The sequence below is a fragment of the Alosa pseudoharengus genome, unplaced genomic scaffold (assembly GCF_046254945.1).
Source record: "Alosa pseudoharengus isolate Yale_2024_CS ecotype anadromous, Long Island Sound unplaced genomic scaffold, YU_APseudo_1.1 YU_APseudo_1.1_scf_1, whole genome shotgun sequence".
In the NCBI taxonomy this organism is placed as follows: Eukaryota; Metazoa; Chordata; class Actinopteri; order Clupeiformes; family Clupeidae; genus Alosa; species Alosa pseudoharengus.
Window position 1 is genome coordinate 22,080,097 of NW_027468564.1, and position 22,500 is coordinate 22,102,596.

At 39.7% G+C, this 22,500-nt stretch overlaps 1 protein-coding gene across 2 annotated transcripts in view; it reads right to left on the reverse strand.

The window, feature by feature from the left end:
• The window catches only part of slc5a10 (solute carrier family 5 member 10), a 139,469-nt gene that overhangs the window by 68,299 nt on the left and 48,670 nt on the right, over positions 1-22,500 (reverse strand). For both annotated transcript variants that reach the window (XM_076284496.1, XM_076284487.1), the window contains exon 11: positions 20,648-20,798. In XM_076284496.1, the coding sequence (XP_076140611.1) occupies positions 20,648-20,798 (151 nt within the window). The remainder of the gene's footprint in view (positions 1-20,647; positions 20,799-22,500) is intronic.

The window sequence follows — 22,500 nt, forward strand, 5'->3', positions numbered from 1 at the left end:
ATCACTACATCACCTGTTCATGATGCTACATCATCACTACATCACCTGTTCATGGTAAAGACATCATCACTACATCACCTGTTCATGATAAAGACATCATCACTACATCACCTGTTCATGATGTTACATCATCACTACATCACCTGTTCATGATAAAGACATCCTCACTACATCACCTGTTCATGATAACGACATCATCACTACATCACCTGTTCATGATGCTACATCATCACTACATCACCTGTTCATGATAAAGACATCATCACTACATCACCTGTTCATGATGCTACATCTTCACTACATCACCTGTTCATGATGCATCATCACTACATCACCTGTTTATGATGCTACATCATCACTACATTACCTGTTCATGATGCTACATCATCACTACATCACCTGTTCATGATAAAGACATCATCACTACATCACCTGTTCATGATAAAGACATCATCACTACATTACCTGTTCATGATGTTACATCATCACTACATCACCTATTTATGATAAAGACATCATCACTACATCACCTGTTCATATCACCTGTTAATGATAAAGACATCATCACTACATCACCTGTTCATGATGCTACATCATCACTACATCACATGTTCATGATGCTACATCATCACTACATCACCTGTTCGTGATAAAGACATCATCACTACATCACATGTTCATGATGCTACATCACCACTACATCACCTGTTCATGATGCTACATCATCACTACATCCCCTGTTCATGATGCTACATCATCACTACACCACCTGTTCATGATGCTACATCATCACTACATCACCTGTTCATGGTAAAGACACCATCACTACATCACCTGTTCATGATAAAGACATCATCACTACATCACCTGTTCATGATGTTACATCATCACTACATCACCTATTCATGATAAAGACATCATCACTACATGACCTGTTCATGATAACGACATCATCACTACATCACCTGTTCATGATAAAAACATCATCACATCATCACCTGTTCATGATGCTACATCATCACTACATCACCTGTTCGTGATGCTACATCATCACTACATCACCTGTTCATGATAAAGACATCATCACTATATCACCTGTTCATGATGCTACATCATCACTACATCACCTGTTCATGATGCTACATCATCACTACATCACCTGTTTGTGATGCTACATCATCACTACATCACCTGTTCATGATAAAGACATCATCACTACATCACCTGTTCATGATGCTACATCATCACTACATCACCTGTTCATGATAAAGAAATCATCACTACATCACCTGTTCATGATGCTACATCATCACTACATCACCTGTTCATGATAACGACATCATCACTACATCACCTGTTCATGATAAAGACATCATCACTACCAGTGGCGGCCGGTGGTTAAAAAAATATGATAAAGAAATCATCACTACATCACCTGTTCATGATGCTACATCATCACTACATCACCTGTTTGTGATGCTACATCATCACTACATCACCTGTTCATGATGTTACATCATCACTACATCACCTATTCATGATAAAGACATCATCACTACATCACCTGTTCATGATAACGACATCATCACTACATCACCTGTTCATGATAAAGACATCATCACATCATCACCTGTTCATGATGCTACATCATCACTACATCACCTGTTCGTGATGCTACATCATCACTACATCACCTGTTCATGATAAAGACATCATCACTATATCACCTGTTCATGATGCTACATCATCACTACATCACCTGTTCATGATGCTACATCATCACTACATCACCTGTTTGTGATGCTACATCATCACTACATCACCTGTTCATGATAAAGACATCATCACTACATCACCTGTTCATGATAAAGAAATCATCACTACATCACCTGTTCATGATGCTACATCATCACTACATCACCTGTTCGTGATGCTACATCATCACTACATCACCTGTTTGTGATGCTACATCATCACTACATCACCTGTTCATGATAAAGACATCATCACTACATCACCTGTTCATGATGCTACATCATCACTACATCACCTGTTCATGATAAAGAAATCATCACTACATCACCTGTTCATGATGCTACATCATCACTACATCACCTGTTCATGATGCTACATCATCACTACATCACCTGTTCATGATAACGACATCATCACTACATCACCTGTTCATGATAAAGACATCATCACTACCAGTGGCGGCCGGTGGTTAAAAAAATATGATAAAGAAATCATCACTACATCACCTGTTCATGATGCTACATCATCACTACATCACCTGTTTGTGATGCTACATCATCACTACATCACCTGTTCATGATGTTACATCATCACTACATCACCTATTCATGATAAAGACATCATCACTACATCACCTGTTCATGATAACGACATCATCACTACATCACCTGTTCATGATAAAGACATCATCACATCATCACCTTTTCATGATGCTACATCATCACTACATCACCTGTTCGTGATGCTACATCATCACTACATCACCTGTTCATGATAAAGACATCATCACTATATCACCTGTTCATGATGCTACATCATCACTACATCACCTGTTCATGATGCTACATCATCACTACATCACCTGTTTGTGATGCTACATCATCACTACATCACCTGTTCATGATAAAGACATCATCACTACATCACCTGTTCATGATGCTACATCATCACTACATCACCTGTTCATGATAAAGAAATCATCACTACATCACCTGTTCATGATGCTACATCATCACTACATCACCTGTTCGTGATGCTACATCATCACTACATCACCTGTTCATGATAAAGACATCACTACATCACCTGTTCATGATGCTACATCATCACTACATCACCTGTTCATGATAAAGACATCATCACTACATCACCTGTTCATGATGCTACATCATCACTACATCACCTGTTCATGATAAAGACATCATCACTACATCACCTGTTTATGATGCTACATCATCACTACATTACCTGTTCATGATGCTACATCATCACTACATCACCTGTTCATGATAAAGACATCATCACTACATCACCTGTTCATGATGCTACATCACCACTATATCACCTGTTCATGATGCTACATCATCACTACATCACCTGTTCATGATAAAGACATCATCACTACATCACCTGTTCATGATGCTCCATCATCACTACATCACCTGTTTGTGATGCTACATCATCACTACATCACCTGTTCATGATAAAGACATCATCACTACATCACCTGTTCATGATGCTACATCATCACCACATCACCTGTTCATGATGCATCATCACTACATCACCTGTTTATGATGCTACATCATCACTTCATTACCTGTTCATGATGCTACATCATCAATACATCACCTGTTCATGATAAAGACATCATCACTACATCACCTGTTCATGATAAAGACATCATCACTAAATCACCTGTTCATGATAAAGACATCATCACTACATCACCTGTTCATGATAAAGACATCATCACTACATCACCTGTTCATGATGCTACATCATCACTACATCACCTGTTCGTGATAAAGACATCTTCACTACATCACATGTTCATGATGCTACATCACCACTACATCACCTGTTCATGATGCTACATCATCACTACATCCCCTGTTCATGATGCTACATCATCACTACACCACCTGTTCATGATGCTACATCATCACTACATCACCTGTTCATGGTAAAGACAACATCACTACATCACCTGTTCATGATAAAGATATCATCACTACATCACCTGTTTATGATGCTACATCATCACTACATTACCTGTTCATGATGCTACATCATCACTACATCACCTGTTCATGATAAAGACATCATCACTACATCACCTGTTCATGATAAAGACATCATCACTACATCACCTGTTCATGATGTTACATCATCACTACATCACCTGTTCATGATAAAGACATCATCACTACATCACCTGTTCATGATGCTACATCATCACTACATCACCTGTTCATGATGCTACATAATCACTACATCACCTGTTCGTGATAAAGACATCACCACTACATCACCTGTTCATGATGCTACATCATCACTACACCACCTGTTCATGATGCTACATCATCACTACATCACCTGTTCATGGTAAAGACACCATCACTACATCACCTGTTCATGATAAAGACATCATCACTACATCCCCTGTTCATGATGCTACATCATCACTACATCACCTGTTCATGGTAAAGACACCATCACTACATCACCTGTTCATGATAAAGACAGCATCACTACATCACCTGTTCATGATGCTACATCATCACTACATCACCTGTTCATGATGCTACATAATCACTACATCACCTGTTTGTGATAAAGACATCATCACTACATCACATGTTCATGATGCTACATCACCACTATATCACCTGTTCATGATGCTACATCATCACTACACCACCTGTTCATGATGCTACATCATCACTACATCACCTGTTCATGGTAAAGACATCATCACTACATCACCTGTTCATGATAAAGACATCATCACTACATCACCTGTTCATGATGTTACATCATCACTACATCACCTGTTCATGATAAAGACATCATCACTACATCACCTGTTCATGATAACGACATCATCACTACATCACCTGTTCATGATGTTACATCATCACTACATCACCTGTTCATGATGTTACATCATCACTACATCACCTGTTCATGATAAAGACATCATCACTACATCACCTGTTCATGATGCTACATCATCACTACATCACCTGTTCATGATGCTACATCATCACTACATCACCTGTTCGTGATAAAGACATCATCACTACATCACATGTTCATGATGCTACATCACCACTACATCACCTGTTCATGATGCTACATCATCACTACATCCCCTGTTCATGATGCTACATCATCACTACACCACCTGTTCATGATGCTACATCATCACTACATCACCTGTTCATGGTAAAGACAACATCACTACATCACCTGTTCATGATAAAGATATCATCACTACATCACCTGTTTATGATGCTACATCATCACTACATTACCTGTTCATGATGCTACATCATCACTACATCACCTGTTCATGATAAAGACATCATCACTACATCACCTGTTCATGATAAAGACATCATCACTACATCACCTGTTCATGATGTTACATCATCACTACATCACCTGTTCATGATAAAGACATCATCACTACATCACCTGTTCATGATGCTACATCATCACTACATCACCTGTTCATGATGCTACATAATCACTACATCACCTGTTCGTGATAAAGACATCACCACTACATCACCTGTTCATGATGCTACATCATCACTACACCACCTGTTCATGATGCTACATCATCACTACATCACCTGTTCATGGTAAAGACACCATCACTACATCACCTGTTCATGATAAAGACATCATCACTAAATCCCCTGTTCATGATGCTACATCATCACTACATCACCTGTTCATGGTAAAGACACCATCACTACATCACCTGTTCATGATAAAGACAGCATCACTACATCACCTGTTCATGATGCTACATCATCACTACATCACCTGTTCATGATGCTACATAATCACTACATCACCTGTTTGTGATAAAGACATCATCACTACATCACATGTTCATGATGCTACATCACCACTATATCACCTGTTCATGATGCTACATCATCACTACACCACCTGTTCATGATGCTACATCATCACTACATCACCTGTTCATGGTAAAGACATCATCACTACATCACCTGTTCATGATAAAGACATCATCACTACATCACCTGTTCATGATGTTACATCATCACTACATCACCTGTTCATGATAAAGACATCATCACTACATCACCTGTTCATGATAACGACATCATCACTACATCACCTGTTCATGATGTTACATCATCACTACATCACCTGTTCATGATGTTACATCATCACTACATCACCTGTTCATGATAAAGACATCATCACTACATCACCTGTTCATGATGCTACATCATCACTACATCACCTGTTCATGATGCTACATCATCACTACATCACCTGTTCGTGATAAAGACATCATCACTACATCACATGTTCATGATGCTACATCACCACTACATCACCTGTTCATGATGCTACATCATCACTACATCCCCTGTTCATGATGCTACATCATCACTACACCACCTGTTCATGATGCTACATCATCACTACATCACCTGTTCATGGTAAAGACACCATCACTACATCACCTGTTCATGATAAAGACATCATCACTACATCACCTGTTCATGATGTTACATCATCCCTACATCACCTATTCATGATAAAGACATCATCACTACATCACCTGTTCATGATAACGACATCATCACTACATCACCTGTTCATGATAAAGACATCATCACATCATCACCTGTTCATGATGCTACATCACCACTACATCACCTGTTCATGATGCTACATCATCACTACATCACCTGTTCATGATGTTACATCATTACTACATCACCTGTTCATGATAAAGACATCATCACTACATCACCTGTTCATGATGCTACATCATCACTACATCACCTGTTCATGATGCTACATCATCACTACATCACCTGTTCGTGATAAAGACATTATCACTACATCACATGTTCATGATGCTACATCACCACTACATCACCTGTTCATGATGCTACATCATCACTACATCCCCTGTTCATGATGCTACATCATCACTACACCACCTGTTCATGATGCTACATCATCACTACATCACCTGTTCATGGTAAAGACACCATCACTACATCACCTGTTCATGATGTTACATCATCACTACATCACCTATTCATGATAAAGACATCATCACTACATCACCTGTTCATGATAACAACATCATCACTACATCACCTGTTCATGATAAAGACATCATCACATCATCACCTGTTCATGATGCTACATCATCACTACATCACCTGTTCGTGATGCTACATCATCACTACATCACCTGTTCATGATAAAGACATCATCACATCATCACCTGTTCATGATGCTACATCACCACTACATCACCTGTTCATGATGCTACATCATCACTACATCACCTGTTCATGATAAAGACATCATCACTACATCACCTGTTCATGATGTTACATCATCACTACATCACCTATTCATGATAAAGACATCATCACTACATCACCTGTTCATGATAACGACATCATCACTACATCACCTGTTCATGATAAAGACATCATCACATCATCACCTGTTCATGATGCTACATCACCACTACATCACCTGTTCATGATGCTACATCATCACTACATCACCTGTTCATGATAAAGACATCATCACTACATCACCTGTTCATGATGCTACATCATCACTACATCACCTGTTCATGATGCTACACCATCACTACATCACCTGTTTGTGATAAAGACATCACCACTACATCACCTGTTCATGATAAAGACATCATCACTACATCACCTGTTCATGATGCTACATCATCACTACATCACCTGTTCATGATGCTACATCATCACTACATCACCTGTTCATGATAAAGACATCATCACTATATCACCTGTTCATGATGCTACATCATCACTACATCACCTGTTCATGATGCTACATCATCACTACATCACCTGTTTGTGATGCTACATCATCACTACATCACCTGTTCATGATAAAGACATCATCACTACATCACCTGTTCATGATGCTACATCATCACTACATCACCTGTTCATGATAAAGAAATCATCACTACATCACCTGTTCATGATGCTACATCATCACTACATCACCTGTTCATGATGCTACATCATCACTACATCACCTGTTCATGATAACGACATCATCACTACATCACCTGTTCATGATAAAGACATCATCACTACCAGTGGCGGCCGGTGGTTAAAAAAATATGATAAAGAAATCATCACTACATCACCTGTTCATGATGCTACATCATCACTACATCACCTGTTTGTGATGCTACATCATCACTACTTCACCTGTTCATGATAAAGACATCATCACTACATCACCTGTTCATGATGTTACATCATCACTACATCACCTATTCATGATAAAGACATCATCACTACATCACCTGTTCATGATAACGACATCATCACTACATCACCTGTTCATGATAAAGACATCATCACATCATCACCTGTTCATGATGCTACATCATCACTACATCACCTGTTCGTGATGCTACATCATCACTACATCACCTGTTCATGATAAAGACATCATCACTATATCACCTGTTCATGATGCTACATCATCACTACATCACCTGTTCATGATGCTACATCATCACTACATCACCTGTTTGTGATGCTACATCATCACTACATCACCTGTTCATGATAAAGACATCATCACTACATCACCTGTTCATGATGCTACATCATCACTACATCACCTGTTCATGATAAAGAAATCATCACTACATCACCTGTTCATGATGCTACATCATCACTACATCACCTGTTCGTGATGCTACATCATCACTACATCACCTGTTCATGATAAAGACATCACTACATCACCTGTTCATGATGCTACATCATCACTACATCACCTGTTCGTGATGCTACATCATCACTACATCACCTGCTCATGATAAAGACATCATCACTACATCACCTGTTCATGATGCTACATCATCACTACATCACCTGTTCATGATAAAGACATCATCACTACATCACCTGTTCATGATGCTACATCATCACTACATCACCTGTTCATGATAAAGAAATCATCACTACATCACCTGTTCATGATGCTACATCATCACTACATCACCTGTTCATGATGCTACATCATCACTACATCACCTGTTCATGATAACGACATCATCACTACATCACCTGTTCATGATAAAGACATCATCACTACCAGTGGCGGCCGGTGGTTAAAAAAATATGATAAAGAAATCATCACTACATCACCTGTTCATGATGCTACATCATCACTACATCACCTGTTTGTGATGCTACATCATCACTACATCACCTGTTCATGATAAAGACATCATCACTACATCACCTGTTCATGATGTTACATCATCACTACATCACCTATTCATGATAAAGACATCATCACTACATCACCTGTTCATGATAACGACATCATCACTACATCACCTGTTCATGATAAAGACATCATCACTACATCACCTGTTCATGATAAAGAAATCATCACTACATCACCTGTTCATGATGCTACATCATCACTACATCACCTGTTCGTGATGCTACATCATCACTACATCACCTGTTTGTGATGCTACATCATCACTACATCACCTGTTCATGATAAAGACATCATCACTACATCACCTGTTCATGATGCTACATCATCACTACATCACCTGTTCATGATAAAGAAATCATCACTACATCACCTGTTCATGATGCTACATCATCACTACATCACCTGTTCATGATGCTACATCATCACTACATCACCTGTTCATGATAACGACATCATCACTACATCACCTGTTCATGATAAAGACATCATCACTACCAGTGGCGGCCGGTGGTTAAAAAAATATGATAAAGAAATCATCACTACATCACCTGTTCATGATGCTACATCATCACTACATCACCTGTTTGTGATGCTACATCATCACTACATCACCTGTTCATGATGTTACATCATCACTACATCACCTATTCATGATAAAGACATCATCACTACATCACCTGTTCATGATAACGACATCATCACTACATCACCTGTTCATGATAAAGACATCATCACATCATCACCTTTTCATGATGCTACATCATCACTACATCACCTGTTCGTGATGCTACATCATCACTACATCACCTGTTCATGATAAAGACATCATCACTATATCACCTGTTCATGATGCTACATCATCACTACATCACCTGTTCATGATGCTACATCATCACTACATCACCTGTTTGTGATGCTACATCATCACTACATCACCTGTTCATGATAAAGACATCATCACTACATCACCTGTTCATGATGCTACATCATCACTACATCACCTGTTCATGATAAAGAAATCATCACTACATCACCTGTTCATGATGCTACATCATCACTACATCACCTGTTCGTGATGCTACATCATCACTACATCACCTGTTCATGATAAAGACATCACTACATCACCTGTTCATGATGCTACATCATCACTACATCACCTGTTCATGATAAAGACATCATCACTACATCACCTGTTCATGATGCTACATCATCACTACATCACCTGTTCATGATAAAGACATCATCACTACATCACCTGTTTATGATGCTACATCATCACTACATTACCTGTTCATGATGCTACATCATCACTACATCACCTGTTCATGATAAAGACATCATCACTACATCACCTGTTCATGATGCTACATCACCACTATATCACCTGTTCATGATGCTACATCATCACTACATCACCTGTTCATGATAAAGACATCATCACTACATCACCTGTTCATGATGCTCCATCATCACTACATCACCTGTTTGTGATGCTACATCATCACTACATCACCTGTTCATGATAAAGACATCATCACTACATCACCTGTTCATGATGCTACATCATCACCACATCACCTGTTCATGATGCATCATCACTACATCACCTGTTTATGATGCTACATCATCACTTCATTACCTGTTCATGATGCTACATCATCAATACATCACCTGTTCATGATAAAGACATCATCACTACATCACCTGTTCATGATAAAGACATCATCACTAAATCACCTGTTCATGATAAAGACATCATCACTACATCACCTGTTCATGATAAAGACATCATCACTACATCACCTGTTCATGATGCTACATCATCACTACATCACCTGTTCGTGATAAAGACATCTTCACTACATCACATGTTCATGATGCTACATCACCACTACATCACCTGTTCATGATGCTACATCATCACTACATCCCCTGTTCATGATGCTACATCATCACTACACCACCTGTTCATGATGCTACATCATCACTACATCACCTGTTCATGGTAAAGACAACATCACTACATCACCTGTTCATGATAAAGATATCATCACTACATCACCTGTTTATGATGCTACATCATCACTACATTACCTGTTCATGATGCTACATCATCACTACATCACCTGTTCATGATAAAGACATCATCACTACATCACCTGTTCATGATAAAGACATCATCACTACATCACCTGTTCATGATGTTACATCATCACTACATCACCTGTTCATGATAAAGACATCATCACTACATCACCTGTTCATGATGCTACATCATCACTACATCACCTGTTCATGATGCTACATAATCACTACATCACCTGTTCGTGATAAAGACATCACCACTACATCACCTGTTCATGATGCTACATCATCACTACACCACCTGTTCATGATGCTACATCATCACTACATCACCTGTTCATGGTAAAGACACCATCACTACATCACCTGTTCATGATAAAGACATCATCACTACATCCCCTGTTCATGATGCTACATCATCACTACATCACCTGTTCATGGTAAAGACACCATCACTACATCACCTGTTCATGATAAAGACAGCATCACTACATCACCTGTTCATGATGCTACATCATCACTACATCACCTGTTCATGATGCTACATAATCACTACATCACCTGTTTGTGATAAAGACATCATCACTACATCACATGTTCATGATGCTACATCACCACTATATCACCTGTTCATGATGCTACATCATCACTACACCACCTGTTCATGATGCTACATCATCACTACATCACCTGTTCATGGTAAAGACATCATCACTACATCACCTGTTCATGATAAAGACATCATCACTACATCACCTGTTCATGATGTTACATCATCACTACATCACCTGTTCATGATAAAGACATCATCACTACATCACCTGTTCATGATAACGACATCATCACTACATCACCTGTTCATGATGTTACATCATCACTACATCACCTGTTCATGATGTTACATCATCACTACATCACCTGTTCATGATAAAGACATCATCACTACATCACCTGTTCATGATGCTACATCATCACTACATCACCTGTTCATGATGCTACATCATCACTACATCACCTGTTCGTGATAAAGACATCATCACTACATCACATGTTCATGATGCTACATCACCACTACATCACCTGTTCATGATGCTACATCATCACTACATCCCCTGTTCATGATGCTACATCATCACTACACCACCTGTTCATGATGCTACATCATCACTACATCACCTGTTCATGGTAAAGACAACATCACTACATCACCTGTTCATGATAAAGATATCATCACTACATCACCTGTTTATGATGCTACATCATCACTACATTACCTGTTCATGATGCTACATCATCACTACATCACCTGTTCATGATAAAGACATCATCACTACATCACCTGTTCATGATAAAGACATCATCACTACATCACCTGTTCATGATGTTACATCATCACTACATCACCTGTTCATGATAAAGACATCATCACTACATCACCTGTTCATGATGCTACATCATCACTACATCACCTGTTCATGATGCTACATAATCACTACATCACCTGTTCGTGATAAAGACATCACCACTACATCACCTGTTCATGATGCTACATCATCACTACACCACCTGTTCATGATGCTACATCATCACTACATCACCTGTTCATGGTAAAGACACCATCACTACATCACCTGTTCATGATAAAGACATCATCACTAAATCCCCTGTTCATGATGCTACATCATCACTACATCACCTGTTCATGGTAAAGACACCATCACTACATCACCTGTTCATGATAAAGACAGCATCACTACATCACCTGTTCATGATGCTACATCATCACTACATCACCTGTTCATGATGCTACATAATCACTACATCACCTGTTTGTGATAAAGACATCATCACTACATCACATGTTCATGATGCTACATCACCACTATATCACCTGTTCATGATGCTACATCATCACTACACCACCTGTTCATGATGCTACATCATCACTACATCACCTGTTCATGGTAAAGACATCATCACTACATCACCTGTTCATGATAAAGACATCATCACTACATCACCTGTTCATGATGTTACATCATCACTACATCACCTGTTCATGATAAAGACATCATCACTACATCACCTGTTCATGATAACGACATCATCACTACATCACCTGTTCATGATGTTACATCATCACTACATCACCTGTTCATGATGTTACATCATCACTACATCACCTGTTCATGATAAAGACATCATCACTACATCACCTGTTCATGATGCTACATCATCACTACATCACCTGTTCATGATGCTACATCATCACTACATCACCTGTTCGTGATAAAGACATCATCACTACATCACATGTTCATGATGCTACATCACCACTACATCACCTGTTCATGATGCTACATCATCACTACATCCCCTGTTCATGATGCTACATCATCACTACACCACCTGTTCATGATGCTACATCATCACTACATCACCTGTTCATGGTAAAGACACCATCACTACATCACCTGTTCATGATAAAGACATCATCACTACATCACCTGTTCATGATGTTACATCATCCCTACATCACCTATTCATGATAAAGACATCATCACTACATCACCTGTTCATGATAACGACATCATCACTACATCACCTGTTCATGATAAAGACATCATCACATCATCACCTGTTCATGATGCTACATCACCACTACATCACCTGTTCATGATGCTACATCATCACTACATCACCTGTTCATGATGTTACATCATTACTACATCACCTGTTCATGATAAAGACATCATCACTACATCACCTGTTCATGATGCTACATCATCACTACATCACCTGTTCATGATGCTACATCATCACTACATCACCTGTTCGTGATAAAGACATTATCACTACATCACATGTTCATGATGCTACATCACCACTACATCACCTGTTCATGATGCTACATCATCACTACATCCCCTGTTCATGATGCTACATCATCACTACACCACCTGTTCATGATGCTACATCATCACTACATCACCTGTTCATGGTAAAGACACCATCACTACATCACCTGTTCATGATGTTACATCATCACTACATCACCTATTCATGATAAAGACATCATCACTACATCACCTGTTCATGATAACAACATCATCACTACATCACCTGTTCATGATAAAGACATCATCACATCATCACCTGTTCATGATGCTACATCATCACTACATCACCTGTTCGTGATGCTACATCATCACTACATCACCTGTTCATGATAAAGACATCATCACATCATCACCTGTTCATGATGCTACATCACCACTACATCACCTGTTCATGATGCTACATCATCACTACATCACCTGTTCATGATAAAGACATCATCACTACATCACCTGTTCATGATGTTACATCATCACTACATCACCTATTCATGATAAAGACATCATCACTACATCACCTGTTCATGATAACGACATCATCACTACATCACCTGTTCATGATAAAGACATCATCACATCATCACCTGTTCATGATGCTACATCACCACTACATCACCTGTTCATGATGCTACATCATCACTACATCACCTGTTCATGATAAAGACATCATCACTACATCACCTGTTCATGATGCTACATCATCACTACATCACCTGTTCATGATGCTACACCATCACTACATCACCTGTTTGTGATAAAGACATCACCACTACATCACCTGTTCATGATAAAGACATCATCACTACATCACCTGTTCATGATGCTACATCATCACTACATCACCTGTTCATGATGCTACATCATCACTACATCACCTGTTCATGATAAAGACATCATCACTATATCACCTGTTCATGATGCTACATCATCACTACATCACCTGTTCATGATGCTACATCATCACTACATCACCTGTTTGTGATGCTACATCATCACTACATCACCTGTTCATGATAAAGACATCATCACTACATCACCTGTTCATGATGCTACATCATCACTACATCACCTGTTCATGATAAAGAAATCATCACTACATCACCTGTTCATGATGCTACATCATCACTACATCACCTGTTCATGATGCTACATCATCACTACATCACCTGTTCATGATAACGACATCATCACTACATCACCTGTTCATGATAAAGACATCATCACTACCAGTGGCGGCCGGTGGTTAAAAAAATATGATAAAGAAATCATCACTACATCACCTGTTCATGATGCTACATCATCACTACATCACCTGTTTGTGATGCTACATCATCACTACTTCACCTGTTCATGATAAAGACATCATCACTACATCACCTGTTCATGATGTTACATCATCACTACATCACCTATTCATGATAAAGACATCATCACTACATCACCTGTTCATGATAACGACATCATCACTACATCACCTGTTCATGATAAAGACATCATCACATCATCACCTGTTCATGATGCTACATCATCACTACATCACCTGTTCGTGATGCTACATCATCACTACATCACCTGTTCATGATAAAGACATCATCACTATATCACCTGTTCATGATGCTACATCATCACTACATCACCTGTTCATGATGCTACATCATCACTACATCACCTGTTTGTGATGCTACATCATCACTACATCACCTGTTCATGATAAAGACATCATCACTACATCACCTGTTCATGATGCTACATCATCACTACATCACCTGTTCATGATAAAGAAATCATCACTACATCACCTGTTCATGATGCTACATCATCACTACATCACCTGTTCGTGATGCTACATCATCACTACATCACCTGTTCATGATAAAGACATCACTACATCACCTGTTCATGATGCTACATCATCACTACATCACCTGTTCGTGATGCTACATCATCACTACATCACCTGCTCATGATAAAGACATCATCACTACATCACCTGTTCATGATGCTACATCATCACTACATCACCTGTTCATGATAAAGACATCATCACTACATCACCTGTTCATGATGCTACATCATCACTACATCACCTGTTCATGATAAAGAAATCATCACTACATCACCTGTTCATGATGCTACATCATCACTACATCACCTGTTCATGATGCTACATCATCACTACATCACCTGTTCATGATAACGACATCATCACTACATCACCTGTTCATGATAAAGACATCATCACTACCAGTGGCGGCCGGTGGTTAAAAAAATATGATAAAGAAATCATCACTACATCACCTGTTCATGATGCTACATCATCACTACATCACCTGTTTGTGATGCTACATCATCACTACATCACCTGTTCATGATAAAGACATCATCACTACATCACCTGTTCATGATGTTACATCATCACTACATCACCTATTCATGATAAAGACATCATCACTACATCACCTGTTCATGATAACGACATCATCACTACATCACCTGTTCATGATAAAGACATCATCACATCATCACCTGTTCATGATGCTACATCATCACTACATCACCTGTTCGTGATGCTACATCATCACTACATCACCTGTTCATGATAAAGACATCATCACTATATCACCTGTTCATGATGCTACATCATCACTACATCACCTGTTCATGATGCTACATCATCACTACATCACCTGTTTGTGATGCTACATCATCACTACATCACCTGTTCATGATAAAGACATCATCACTACATCACCTGTTCATGATGCTACATCATCACTACATCACCTGTTCATGATAAAGATATCATCACTACATCACCTGTTCATGATGCTACATCATCACTACATCACCTGTTCGTGATGCTACATCATCACTACATCACCTGTTCATGATAAAGACATCACTACATCACCTGTTCATGATGCTACATCATCACTACATCACCTGTTCGTGATGCTACATCATCACTACATCACCTGCTCATGATAAAGACATCATCACTACATCACCTGTTCATGATGCTACATCATCACTACATCACCTGTTCATGATAAAGACATCATCACTACATCACCTGTTCATGATGCTACATCATCACTACATCACCTGTTCATGATGCTACATCATCACTACATCACCTGTTATGATAAAGACATCATCACTACATCACCTGTTCATGATGCTACATCATCTCTACATCACCTGTTCATGATAAAGACATCATCACTACATCACCTGTTTATGATGCTACATCATCACTACATTACCTGTTCATGATGCTACATCATCACTACATCACCTGTTCATGATAAAGACATCATCACTACATCACCTGTTCATGATGCTACATCACCACTATATCACCTGTTCATGATGCTACATCATCACTACATCACCTGTTCATGATAAAGACATCATCACTACATCACCTGTTCATGATGCTACATCATCACCACATCACCTGTTCATGATGCATCATCACTACATCACCTGTTTATGATGCTACATCATCACTTCATTACCTGTTCATGATGCTACATCATCAATACATCACCTGTTCATGATAAAGACATCATCACTACATCACCTGTTCATGATAAAGACATCATCACTAAATCACCTGTTCATGATAAAGACATCATCACTACATCACCTGTTCATGATAAAGACATCATCACTACATCACCTGTTCATGATGCTACATCATCACTACATCACCTGTTCGTGATAAAGACATCTTCACTACATCACATGTTCATGATGCTAGATCACCACTACATCACCTGTTCATGATGCTACATCATCACTACATCCCCTGTTCATGATGCTACATCATCACTACACCACCTGTTCATGATGCTACATCATCACTACATCACCTGTTCATGGTAAAGACAACATCACTACATCACCTGTTCATGATAAAGATATCATCACTATATCACCTGTTTATGATGCTACATCATCACTACATTACCTGTTCATGATGCTACATCATCACTACATCACCTGTTCATGATAAAGACATCATCACTACATCACCTGTTCATGATAAAGACATCATCACTACATCACCTGTTCATGATGTTACATCATCACTACATCACCTGTTCATGATAAAGACATCATCACTACATCACCTGTTCATGATGCTACATCATCACTACATCACCTGTTCATGATGCTACATAATCACTACATCACCTGTTCGTGATAAAGACATCACCACTACATCACCTGTTCATGATGCTACATCATCACTACACCACCTGTTCATGATGCTACATCATCACTACATCACCTGTTCATGGTAAAGACACCATCACTACATCACCTGTTCATGATAAAGACATCATCACTACATCACCTGTTCATGATGCTACATCATCACTACATCACCTGTTCATGGTAAAGACACCATCACTACATCACCTGTTCATGATAAAGACAGCATCACTACATCACCTGTTCATGATGCTACATCATCACTACATCACCTGTTCATGATGCTACATAATCACTACATCACCTGTTTGTGATAAAGACATCATCACTACATCACATGTTCATGATGCTACATCACCACTATATCACCTGTTCATGATGCTACATCATCACTACACCACCTGTTCATGATGCTACATCATCACTACATCACCTGTTCATGGTAAAGACATCATCACTACATCACCTGTTCATGATAAAGACATCATCACTACATCACCTGTTCATGATGTTACATCATCACTACATCACCTGTTCATGATAAAGACATCATCACTACATCACCTGTTCATGATAACGACATCATCACTACATCACCTGTTCATGATGTTACATCATCACTACATCACCTGTTCATGATGTTACATCATCACTACATCACCTGTTCATGATAAAGACATCATCACTACATCACCTGTTCATGATGCTACATCATCACTACATCACCTGTTCATGATGCTACATCATCACTACATCACCTGTTCGTGATAAAGACATCATCACTACATCACATGTTCATGATGCTACATCACCACTACATCACCTGTTCATGATGCTACATCATCACTACATCCCCTGTTCATGATGCTACATCATCACTACACCACCTGTTCATGATGCTACATCATCACTACATCACCTGTTCATGGTAAAGACACCATCACTACATCACCTGTTCATGATAAAGACATCATCACTACATCACCTGTTCATGATGTTACATCATCCCTACATCACCTATTCATGATAAAGACATCATCACTACATCACCTGTTCATGATAACGACATCATCACTACATCACCTGTTCATGATAAAGACATCATCACATCATCACCTGTTCATGATGCTACATCACCACTACATCACCTGTTCATGATGCTACATCATCACTACATCACCTGTTCATGATAAAGACATCATCACTACATCACCTGTTCATGATGTTACATCATTACTACATCACCTGTTCATGATAAAGACATCATCACTACATCACCTGTTCATGATGCTACATCATCACTACATCACCTGTTCATGATGCTACATCATCACTACATCACCTGTTCGTGATAAAGACATTATCACTACATCACATGTTCATGATGCTACATCACCACTACATCACCTGTTCATGATGCTACATCATCACTACATCCCCTGTTCATGATGCTACATCATCACTACACCACCTGTTCATGATGCTACATCATCACTACATCACCTGTTCATGGTAAAGACACCATCACTACATCACCTGTTCATGATGTTACATCATCACTACATCACCTATTCATGATAAAGACATCATCACTACATCACCTGTTCATGATAACAACATCATCACTACATCACCTGTTCATGATAAAGACATCATCACATCATCACCTGTTCATGATGCTACATCATCACTACATCACCTGTTCGTGATGCTACATCATCACTACATCACCTGTTCATGATAAAGACATCATCACATCATCACCTGTTCATGATGCTACATCACCACTACATCACCTGTTCATGATGCTACATCATCACTACATCACCTGTTCATGATGCTACATCATCACTACATCACCTGTTCATGATAAAGACATCATCACTACATCACCTGTTCATGATGTTACATCATCACTACATCACCTATTCATGATAAAGACATCATCACTACATCACCTGTTCATGATAAAGACATCATCACTACATCACCTGTTCATGATAAAGACATCATCACATCATCACCTGTTCATGATGCTACATCACCACTACATCACCTGTTCATGATGCTACATCATCACTACATCACCTGTTCATGATAAAGACATCATCACTACATCACCTGTTCATGATGCTACATCATCACTACATCACCTGTTCATGATGCTACACCATCACTACATCACCTGTTTGTGATAAAGACATCACCACTACATCACCTGTTCATGATAAAGACATCATCACTACATCACCTGTTCATGATGCTACATCATCACTACATCACCTGTTCATGATGCTACATCATCACTACATCACCTGTTCAAGACATCACATATTTACGTTGCCATGGCAAGTTACCTTCCAACAAGCAGCAGCTCTTTCTCATTGGCCTGTCGGCGGTACTTCTTCCAGATATCCATGGTGAAGAGGGTGGAGCTACTGTTGAAGATGGAGGTTAGCGACGACATCAATGCTGCCATCATCACTGCGATCATGAGCCCACGCAGACCTGCACACACACACACACACACACACATCAGGGCTGGTAGTGTGGGGGCGTGGCATATTGCAATGTCAGGGCGTGGCATCTGGTAGTGTGGGAGCGTGGCATAATGCAATGTCAGGGCGTGGCATCTGGTAGTCTGGGGGCGTGGCATATTGCAATGTGAGGGCGTGGCATATTGCAATGTGAGGGCGTGGCATCTGGTAGTGTGGGGGCGTGGTATATTGCAATGTGTGGGCGTGGTATCTGGTAGTGTGGGGGCGTGGCATAATGCGAGGTCAGGGCGTGGCATCTGGTAGTCTGGGGGCATGGCATATTGCAATGTGAGGGCGTGGCATATTGCAATGTGAGGGCGTGGCATCTGGTAGTGTGGGGGCGTGGCATATTGCAATGTGTGGGCGTGGTATCTGGTAGTGTGGGGGCGTGGCATATTGCAATGTGAGGGCGTGGCATATTGCAATGTGAGGGCGTGGCATCTGGTAGTGTGGGGGCGTGGCATATTGCAATGTGTGGGCGTGGTATCTGGTAGTGTGGGGGCGTGGCATATTGCAATGTGAGGGCGTGGCATATTGCAATGTGAGGGCGTGGCATCTGGTAGTGTGGGGACGTGACATCTGGTATTGTGGGGGCGTGGTATCTGTTAGTGTGGGGGCGTGGCATCTGGTAGTGTGGGGGCGTGACATATGGTCGTGTGGGGGCGTGGTATCTGGTTATGTGGGGGCGTGGCATCTGGTAGTGTGAGGGCGTGGCTTCCCATTGTGCTGTCGGTAAATCATCACAATGGACGATAACAGCTCAACCCTAACTGCCATTACACAGAAACACACACACACACATCAGCACTGTCATCACACAGAAACACACACACATACACACACACACACACACACACACACATCAGCACTGTCATCACACAGAAAAAAAAACACACATATAACAAACACACACACACACATACACACACACACACATCAGCACTTTCATCACACAGAAACACACACACATACACACACACACACACACACACATCAGCACTGTCATCACACAGAAAAAAACACACATATAACAAACACACACACACACACATACACACACACACACACATCAGCACTGTCATCACACAGAAACACACACACATACACACACACACACACACACACATCAGCACTGTCATCACACAGAAACTGGACAATGACACAGGTTTCTTCCCATGCCGTAATTGTGCTGCTTGTTCCAATGCTAAAAAAGTCAACACCTTTTTAAGTTATGTGACAAAGAGAGAATACAAGATTAAAAAACGTATTACATGCAGCTCTAACAATGTTGTTCACCTTCTTTCATGTTTAAAATGTGGCCTTCAGTATGTTGGTAAAACCACTAGACAACTCAGATTCAGAATTAATGAGCATAAAAGCTCTATTCGCAGGGCTGATCCCAAATCAGCTGTTGCGAGACATTTTACAGACGGAAACCACTCAATCAAGGACCTGGAATTTTGTGGCATTGGCCATTTGACTCCCAAAAGACGTGGTGGAAATGTAGACTGATGTAGATGTAGAATGGTCTAAACTAAGAATTGGAAACTTGTACTTGGTAAATTGTATTTGACATGTGTGTTTCTATTGTACTGTTTTATATGTCTGATCACTATGCCCTATACGGTAGACTCATTGAATGAAATTGTGATGTAATTGTTCAATTATGTGAT